The sequence below is a fragment of the Falco naumanni genome, chromosome 5 (genome assembly GCF_017639655.2).
Source record: "Falco naumanni isolate bFalNau1 chromosome 5, bFalNau1.pat, whole genome shotgun sequence".
NCBI classification, from domain to species: domain Eukaryota; kingdom Metazoa; phylum Chordata; class Aves; order Falconiformes; family Falconidae; genus Falco; species Falco naumanni.
In genome coordinates this window covers 28,638,736-28,647,968 of record NC_054058.1, presented here as the reverse complement: position 1 = coordinate 28,647,968, position 9,233 = coordinate 28,638,736, and the positions used below count along the sequence as shown (strand labels likewise).

General features: G+C 44.4%; 1 protein-coding gene and 1 long non-coding RNA gene across 4 annotated transcripts in view; one reads left to right on the top strand and one right to left on the bottom strand.

Moving 5' to 3' along the window:
* Positions 1–901: 901 nt before the first annotated feature.
* Positions 902–4,329, bottom strand: LOC121088969. The gene is made up of 3 exons (XR_005828090.1): positions 4,122–4,329; positions 2,597–2,778; positions 902–1,089 (listed from the first exon to the last, which is right to left on the bottom strand). It is a non-coding gene; the product is annotated as an uncharacterized LOC121088969 (long non-coding RNA).
* LOC121088968 (pseudouridine-metabolizing bifunctional protein C1861.05-like) overlaps positions 3,894–9,233 on the top strand; it is a 25,018-nt gene continuing 19,678 nt past the window's right edge. The window contains exons 1-5 of one of the 3 annotated variants that reach the window (XM_040595673.1): positions 3,894–4,140; positions 5,861–5,964; positions 6,493–6,607; positions 7,880–8,054; positions 8,626–8,737. In XM_040595673.1, the coding sequence (XP_040451607.1) occupies positions 4,043–4,140; positions 5,861–5,964; positions 6,493–6,607; positions 7,880–8,054; positions 8,626–8,737 (604 nt within the window). In that variant the 5' untranslated portion in view covers positions 3,894–4,042. Of the gene's footprint in view, positions 4,141–4,611; positions 4,725–5,860; positions 5,965–6,492; positions 6,611–7,879; positions 8,055–8,625; positions 8,738–9,233 lie in introns of those variants that run through there. The other 2 variants (XM_040595676.1, XM_040595675.1) reach the window with 2 other exon arrangements.

Below are 9,233 nucleotides of genomic sequence, written 5' to 3'. Positions count from 1 at the left end.
CCGGGGCCGGGCGCGGGCCGGCAGCTGGGCCTCGGGCTGCCTCGCCCCCAGCCGGCCGCGAGGAGCGGCAGCGCTGGCCTGATGAGGTGCGGCCTTCGGGGACGGCCCGCGGCCGGCCGGGGCACGCCGGCTGGGTGGCCTAGTCAGCGGCGGGAAACGGGCCGCGCACCTGCCGGAAGAACGCGTAACGGCAGCGTGGCGCTGGCTGCGGGGGCGGGCGGGGGGCGGCAAAACCCGCCAGGGCCGCCTCGGGAGCCCAGACCGAAAATTGGCACTAGGCCACCAGAAACTTCAGTTCTGGTAGTTTGGGGTGAGAACCATCACGCCCTTATGCCATAATAAATCCTGGTTGTGCAACTGCCATTTGTTGTCCTTGTGTCCTTGTCTTCATACTGCCAGGAGTCTTAAGCCAAGTATAAGACACAGCCCGAAAAGGCAGAGTGACAAACAGGGATGCAGGGGCAAGGTGAAGAGAGAAGTCTGGCAGTGCAATGTTACTGATACTGTGCATATCTATTTGAAAATAATAAACATTTAAGCCAAGGGGCACTTGAGAAAATACTGAAATTAAGCCTTTGTTCTAAACGTAGACAGTAGGACACTATCATAGGATGGCAGGACTTTAGGAAGTGCACTGGGGAGGTTGGAAGAGGTAAACCTGTTTCAGGCTGGCTTGAAACAATGACTTAAATGCCCTCAAATGACCTTGAGCAATGAGGTAATGTGAATGCACTTGCTGGCATCCTTTGGAGTGTGCAGAACTGTGACCTGAGCAAACAGAACTCTGAAAAGGAGGTGAAGTATACATACCAATTTCAAGGCACCTTAAACCAAGATAAAGGTATGCATCAGAAAAAAGGATTGCCAAAAGTTGAACTTCAAAGGATTCAGCAGACAGATGTCTGGGCACAGAGACATTTAATTCTTAGGAATGAACATGGTTGGTTGTAAGGAGCTGGCATCACATAAACACCCTGATCCAGGTTCTCTATGCAGCATTGATAGTCAGAAGCAGCGACTGACTCCGTCTTGAAATTGGCAGTATAGTGATCAATACCAGGTAGTTTGTAAATTCAGTTCCGCAGATCCCTGTTATGAGAAAGCCGGCATGTTCAATGGAAAACTGAGCCACAAGAATCAGGAAGATCTTTTTAAAAAGTTCATATTAAAAAGAAGAAAATTACCCTCTGCACCTAGCTCTATCACACGGCATTTTTCATACAATGTTCAATACTGAAACATTGGTTCAAAAACCACACCAGGTTTGTATGTTCACTGTTACATTCTGTTAGAAACAGCAGGAGAAAAACAGATTTCTTATTAGGAAAAAATGGAATTAAATACTTTATTATCAAGCCATTAAAATAATCTGGAAAGTTGGAACCATTAGAATGATCATGAAAATCTGTTGATGAAAGTCCAAGGATGTATCTAAGCCTCTAAAGATGGGTTAAATCAATAAAGAGCGATTTTGTCAGGCCTTCATATTGGTTACATTGCTGCCTTACATAGCAGCCCTGGCAAGGCAGCCTGTGCCAGGCACCGTAGTTCACACAAAGGTGAAATAAATAAATGGTGAAGTGAGTGTGTCCTGTATGATTCTGCATGTCCCTAGTACGTCTCCTGGGTACTGGCAGCCTAGAAGCAAGCTTCAAAACAGAGGAACACATAGAAGCAAATTCCAGCCTTCAGAACTGTGGCAGGTTATATAGACTCTTAGAAATCAGGTACACAGGGAAGGTAAAATACTGTCCCAAGGCAGACGTGCCAATGTGACAGCATTAATGTGGAGCTTCTTATTTCCCTAATGCATTCAGTAGTGACGCCCCTGAGGGAGAAAAGGTTTCTGGGGAGATGGTAACTCTAGTAGGAATCATTCACAGATGAAAATGCAAGGGTGGCCTGAGAGCACAGCTCCCAGCAAGCAGTAGGAATTTGCCATGGAGATTTCTTTGTTCCCAGCCGCTACCATTTTACCCAGCAACCGGTTTAATATTAACCTCTACTTCTGAGACCCAGAGGGGGAAGTACCAGTAGCAAGCTCTGTGGGTCACCGCAAGCAGACAGGGCTACAGTCAGCTAACACTGCAGCAAGCAGAGGAGCAAGTTATATGCAGCCTCCATTGTTTCCTACAAAAACTGTCTCCAACTGCTCTGGGGCTTTCTCTTCTGCCAGTCACCCATGCGCTGTAGTCCTGACTGCTGCTCAAGCCCCTATACCAACATCAGCCATACATCACATTTCAGAAACTTGCCGGGAACAGCACAGCCAGCCTGCCTCTCAGGGGCTGGCCAGGTACCAAACCGGCCCATTCTCTTCCTCGTTCAGCAAGCCTCAGTGGCTTTTCTAGTAGAGCAAACCCCCTTGAAAAGTGCTCATATAAGCTCTTATTTTCATTGTAATAAACCCAAAAGACAAATCCAATACTTGGGATGCGCATGAGACTTCAGGAATACCCTCAGAAATGTGCTTCAGCGGCCCTGTTTTGCCTCATGTTCATATTGGAGAGCTGAGCTAGAAATCCAACAGGCTGATTTTCCACTTGGTTTGAGGAGAAAAATGGCAAATCAAGCAACACTCTTACCCCTGACTTACCTGATACATCAGACTGAATTGGGTGCCCACCACATAAGATCATCTTGAGATGATCTTGATGTTGAGAATTGGAAACTGAGCAACCAACTTGATCACTAAATCGTCTTGAGCAGTAGCATGGCCAAAAATGTGATAGCCCATATAGGTTCCTGTAGTACTGCAGTCTTTCCAAATAGATTTCACTGAAAGTAAAATGATATCATTATAATTTGTGTATATTTTTTTAAAATGTTATTTTACCTACATATTTTCTTTTCAGTACATCTGGCTACCCATCCCCCCAGGGAAAAGATACCATTCACAAAATCTTCAGCATCCATTTATGGTATCTAATGATGAAATCTATCATTCCTGCAATTAAATTTCCTCCAGACCAGGTAGCAGAAGTCAGAGGTGGATTGTCCTTAACTCAGCAAGCTTTGTTTGAAGTTGCCTTGAATGTGTTTAGTTGAAGAGACTGGAAGGATGTAGAAAGTAAGATGACATTCATTACTGCTGAGTTAAACAAAAGTTGCAGGAAACTTCTTTTGAAAGGGACAAATGTGAAGTGCAAGTACTGCATTAACAACCTATGTTTTACAGTTTCCTGATTAATGGATTGCAGTAAAACCAGTTCCCTGACACTGATTACTGCAGCAATACACTAGCAATTACTTCAGCTAGTTTTATGTTATGCATGGAAGCTACACAGAATCATGTCTGTCTTTTATCCTGTAAATCAATTCCTTCATGGGTAACCATTTAACTCTGAACTCTGTTTTTTTCTGCATAATATAAAATCAAAATACATGTAATATCAGTGCGGTAGATCTCAAAATATCATGGTGCTTTTTTTTTTTTTTTTTTTTTTTTTTTTTGAGGAGACAAAGATTTATTAATTTCAAAGTCTTTGTCCAAAACCACCCTAGAACGGCTAGAACAGATTGTCTTTACAGTAGGAGACTACGATAGTTTTTCTCTGTAAACCCAGCTTGTGCTCTCAGTGCAGCCAGGTGTCTGCATCACATAGAGTATTGTCACAACTGTCTTTAGACCTACAGATTTCCTCGCTCGGGAGGCCGAGAGCTGGGTAGAGCTGCTAGAAGAAAGAGCTTAACCACTGCGTTTGGCAAAGTTGTGGGGGAGGCATGAATGCAATTCCTCTGCTTTTTAGGAAGAAGTACAAAGGGGCTCAGTCTGCAGAGGCATTGTTTTAGTGAGCAATTAACTCACTGATAAAAAAAAAAATCTAACAGCAATGGAATCTGAAAAATGAGAAAAGTCTTCAAAAGAGCGAGCAGGGGAATCTGGCACCATGTGAACAAAAATAATCACAGAAGCTTTCTTCACCCCGTCGTGAAATGGCCCCCTGCACCCCGGGCAGCGAGCAGTTGCAAAGCTCAGCTGCTGCCTGTGGTTAATAATAAATGGGCTCTCCCAGGCAGGAGCGCCCAGCTGCGCACCCCCATGCTGCTGCCGCCCCTCTCCTCCCGCCTTCTCCCAGGGCTGCCCAGGCACTGCTCTAGCACCCAGCCAGCCTTCCTACGTGAGACGGGCGCCCAGAGGTAAGAGACTCGCCAGGCCATTGCTCCGTGAGGTCAGATGTGCTGGATCAGTCACAAGGGGAGATGAGCAGGGATGGTTTGGAGGAGGGACAAAAGCTGGTCTGTGATAAAGCTGCCGGAAATTTGCACTAGGACCCTGCAAAGTTTCATTACAAGGTGGAAGGTCAGATGGGTCTTGCTGCAAAACTTGCCAAGCTTCAAAAATCTTCCCACCAGCCCCGGCTGATTGTTGGCTGGGTTTCCAGCAAACACCAGCTAAGTCGTATTGGGTTTCAGGTGGTGACCAGCTGGGTTTTATCCACCTGCCAGCACAGCTTGGGTACTGCTGGCTGCTGTGCTTCAGAGTTTGGGGAGCTGTTAAAATTCAGAGCACAACTCGAGCAGCTCAACTGATCCTTGGTGTAACCTTGTTGGCTTAATGAATTTATTCCAAAGCTGACTTTGCCCCGGAGAGGGGTGTGTACACACACAGCGAGTGATACCAGAACATTGAACTGCTGAGCTTAGCGCTGACTGCACAGGCAGAGGTTGTAAGCGTTAAGACCGAGCTTCTGCCACTTTTGTGCCATGATAGGATTCCATAAGTAAGATTGTTGTTTTTAAAAAGGGTTTGGAAAGTGGAAAATCTTACTGTGCATTGTGTCTAGCCAAACCAGTCTCTCTTTCCTTGTGTCACACTACCCAAGCTGTCCTGCATAGCTGGAATTTTTAGATTTGGGCAAAAATACTCTTCCTGCGTATAAGATATCTATCTAGCTGTAGCGCCACACACTGTACTGAGACCAGAGCCATGTTCTGCTAAGTGTAACATGAACACAGTACTGTATTTTAATTAATTTTCCATCTAAATTAACAATAGGTACAAAGGACTGAAGAAAGGAATCCTTTTCTTCTGGTGAAGGGGTGAGGAATGGAAAGGCTGGAGGGATGTGGCCAAATGCCCAGTGAAAATATGTGAAGCAGCCAGGCATTGAGTGAAACTGCCCCGGGGCCCAGACCAGTCTTAACGTTTGCAACTCTCTCCCCCTCTTTCTCTGTTTGGAAATGAATTTAATTAAAGTGAATAGGAGTTGCTAAGAGACCAGAGGAGTTCTGGAGTTTGTTGCCGGGGCTGAATTGCCACTCTGCTTCCAAGGTTTCTGCTAGGAAGGATGATGTAAAGGGAGCCTACATAAAGCACTCCCAGCTCCAGGGAAAGCTGCTCTTTCCTCCTTGTACAGTCTGGTTTACCAGCTCTCAGCTCCTTTATTTTGTGGAACTGCTTGTTTCCTCCTAGACACCAGCAAAAACCAGATTAATTTCTTTATAGCATTCCTCCGCCTGCATCCGCCTTGTAGATTTCTCCTTGTGATCTTTCAGATTGGAGGTGGCAATAGCTGAGCCTGCAATCTGTTATGAGCAAGTAGCTTTGGAAATTAAAAGGTTGTCTACGTTTAAACTCTCTCTAGTTCATTACTCTTCATCCTTTCCACTGCTCCACCACGATTTCAGCCCAGCATCGACAATGGGCCAGGCAAACCTTTCCAAATCCATTTCTGCAGCTTAACATTTTGCTTTGACACCCTGGCTCATGCTTGAAACACTAGAAGTCTCCAGACAGTCTGCTGAGCAAGGGTTGTTTACCTTCCAAGGTCAAGGCAAGCAATGATAGTTTAGCTTCACCAGGTCACATCATTGCTAAATTACTTCTTTCATATTTACTCAATTTTTGTTATCTCAGGATCATCCATATGCACAAGATGATTAGGAAGATTACCTATAGCCTGGGAAGACACTTGCCCACTGTGGCATGTGGGACCACCCAGGTGAGAAGATTTCTGCATGGTGAGTAGTGTGTTCTGAAAAGGTTCCTGGGTGGAAAGAATTTTCCTCATCTGAATGCAGCGGGGACTTTGCTAGCAGTGTTCTGGGATCAAAGAAAATAGCAACACAAGTCTTGATGCACAATAGTCTTATAATATATTGAGTTACTGTGCTATCCTTGGTGTTTCCACCCTTTTAAAACATGTTCTTTGGACATGGTTGCAGGGCTCAGTTCATTCACAGTAATGTTCATTTAAAATAATGTTACTGTAGCCAATGGCAATACAGCTGCAAAAATGGTGGCAGAGGAACACTCAGTGATGATGATGAGGATTATTATTCATATTAACAGTAGAGATATTTTGCAAATATTTGACTTACATAAAACACAGCTTTAGTCTTCATGAAGTTCTTTGTGAACTCACCCCAAAAACAGCTGAAGACGAGGATAAATTTATTGTGAAGATGACAATTTGCCTTTTATAAAACAGTTCAGTAGTTACTGTAAATACCTGTACAAATAATTAGCTTTTCTATGTTTATCCCCAGGTGCTTATGTCAGAATTCAGCCCTTTGTACAGGAAGCCCTGATGAAGGGGAGACCAGTTGTAGCGCTGGAGAGCACCATCATCACACATGGGATGGCCTATCCTCAGAATCTGAGGTGGTGAATTTTGGTGTTCCTCATTTCAACAAGGTTGTAAGAATGAGGCATATAACTGGTGGATCAGTATCCTTAGTTAAGCCAAAGCCCTTGTAAGAGCAAAGGGAAATGTCAGGTTGCTAGGCATGCAGAATATGAGATCTGGTGTAAAACAATTGTATTTGGACTTTTGAAGATACATACGGGGTACCTATTTACCTCCTTATCCAACACCTTACATTTCTGGCTTCCTTGAAAATGTGGCAGCAGATAATGCCATCTCTTGCTCTAAGAGAGACCTACCAGCCTTTTTGGCTGCATGGTTTGTACAGACACTGAAAACACATTGCAGTTTCTTTTGGTATCTTTTGTAATGTAAAAAGGATTGGAGCACAACAGTGAAATCTGTTCCTCAGAGCCGTTACTGTGAGAGCTGCAGGTCCCTCTTGCTGCATTCTGTACCCTGCACAGAATGGCCCATCCCTGTACCCTTTATTTATTGATGTTCAGTAGATTGTGTTTCATTGAGTTACAGTGCCAGCAATCATTGCACTCTCCCCTCCATCCTTGCTTCTGGAAAGCAGAGGAAGGATTCAGTATTGATTTTCCATCTTTTTACCTGGCCATCATTCTGCCTGACATTCTGTCTTAGGATGAAGCTCTAAAAATTTGGTTTTGGGGAGGAGGTAGTTTCAGTAGTTAAGAATTGCCTAGCATATATACGGGTAGCTCAGAAATGGAGAAGAAGCTGCTTTTAAAAAGGATAGTGTAAGCTTTTAAAAAGCTTAGAAAGACCTAGTCTGCAGCCCTACAGCATCCTGAGGCTGCAGTTTTTTGGCACTGTTGTTATTCTATATCTAACTGCCTGTATTGTGAAAAATATACCCCGGTTAGTTGAGCAGGGCTTGAATTACCTGGGGTTTCTGTGAAGGTCTGTGATCTCAGAGAAGTAACAGGAAATAGATTTAAAAAGGTCCTATTTTGAGAAGATCCCTTTTTTCAGTAGTCTATTGAACAACCAGATTGGCCTGTAAACCAAGTGATTTTTCTCAAAAATGAAGCACAGAGCTTAGACATTGCTGCCCTGAAAATAGGAGCTCTGTACTTCCGCAAATTCAAGCGCAACGACTTCTGGCATTGTGAAGATACAGAAGAGGAGCTGGACTTAGCTGAAATCACAAGAACTGTATAAAACTGGAAACTGGGAATCATGACCATCAAACATGGCAGTTTTCTTGTCTGATTGTTTGCCTCACTAATTTTGTGATCGTTGTCTGGTTTATCTTACTCTAGCATGGCCAGAGAAGTGGAAGAAATTGTGACAACAAATGGAGCAGTGCCAGCCACTGTAGGTATTTTAAGGGGTCGAATCCATGTGGGACTCACAGATGAAGAACTTCAGTTCTTGGCAAGCAGTAAAAATGTAGTTAAAGTGTCTCGGAGAGATCTTCCTTTCGTTCTCAGCCAGGTATGGTATGCAGACTTTCTATTGTCGTGTTCTGTATACAGCAATAGTATGGTGCTCTCCAGCTTCAAGCTAGCTTTTAAACCTCTTGAAAGCATCTTATTGGTAAGCTCAAACATGGTCCTACCTAGAGTCAAAATACAACAGACTAAGGGAATAGCAGCCCTGGAACAGGGCTCCTGAAAAGTCATTCTGGATTGGCTGGCAAGCCATGAGCACTTGGCTAAGAATATTCTTATTGGCATGATAAGGCATCATCATGTTACATGTAAACTATGTGACACACAGGCCATCGCGAGCTTAAGGTGACACTAGCTGCCTGTGAAGCTGCCTGGCTGGAAAGCCCTGGGGAGCAAAGGCCTTTGCTATCATCAGGGCAAGAACAGCTTACATATCAGGGACGATGATTCCTCTGTGTTTTCGCTGAATAGAATATTTGTATCAGGATTTCACTTGTCAGCTGGGGAGGGCAGGCTGTTGTGACATTGCTGCATGTGAGACCACAACCAGAGCTGCCTGCACGTGGTATTCTCTGTGTCACCCTGGGTGCTGACCATGACTTGTCCTCTGACAGGGCTTGTCTGGTGGCACGACCGTGTCTGGAACAATGATCGTTGCACACAAAGCAGGAATCCCTGTGTTTGTGACGGGTGGCATAGGAGGCGTCCATCGAGGAGGAGAGAACAGTAAGAAAATCAATACATTCTAGTTTTCTCTGTGTTGCTACTGTTTTATTTAATTCCATCTTTCTGTTTTCCCAGTCTGTCCTGCAGTAACTGCCTGTTCAGAAGAGTAAGGTTATCATTCTTCTTGACTGTACTGTGGTTATTTTATCCCCAGTATCTCCTTTCCAGAAGCTTTTTTAAATACTCCTCTTGAGCATTGGTCAGTTGTTGAAGAGGGTGGGAGTTTCTTTTTATCCTTTGCTTACACGGGGTTTTGTGGATATTTGCTGATGCAACAGGAGCTGACTGTACCTCCCACACTTTGTAGTGGCTGGATAACCTGATACTGGCTACCCAGCAAAGTATTTATTGACTCTCTCTTATCTGAGGAGAGGGAGAGTCTCATCACAAGAGAAACCTAGGCCCTGGTCCGCGTCAGAGGTGCATGCTTCTCTCTGGAAAATGGCCCAGCCTTGGCAGTGTAGTTTGTGACCTTTATGTACATTCTTTCTTCTTA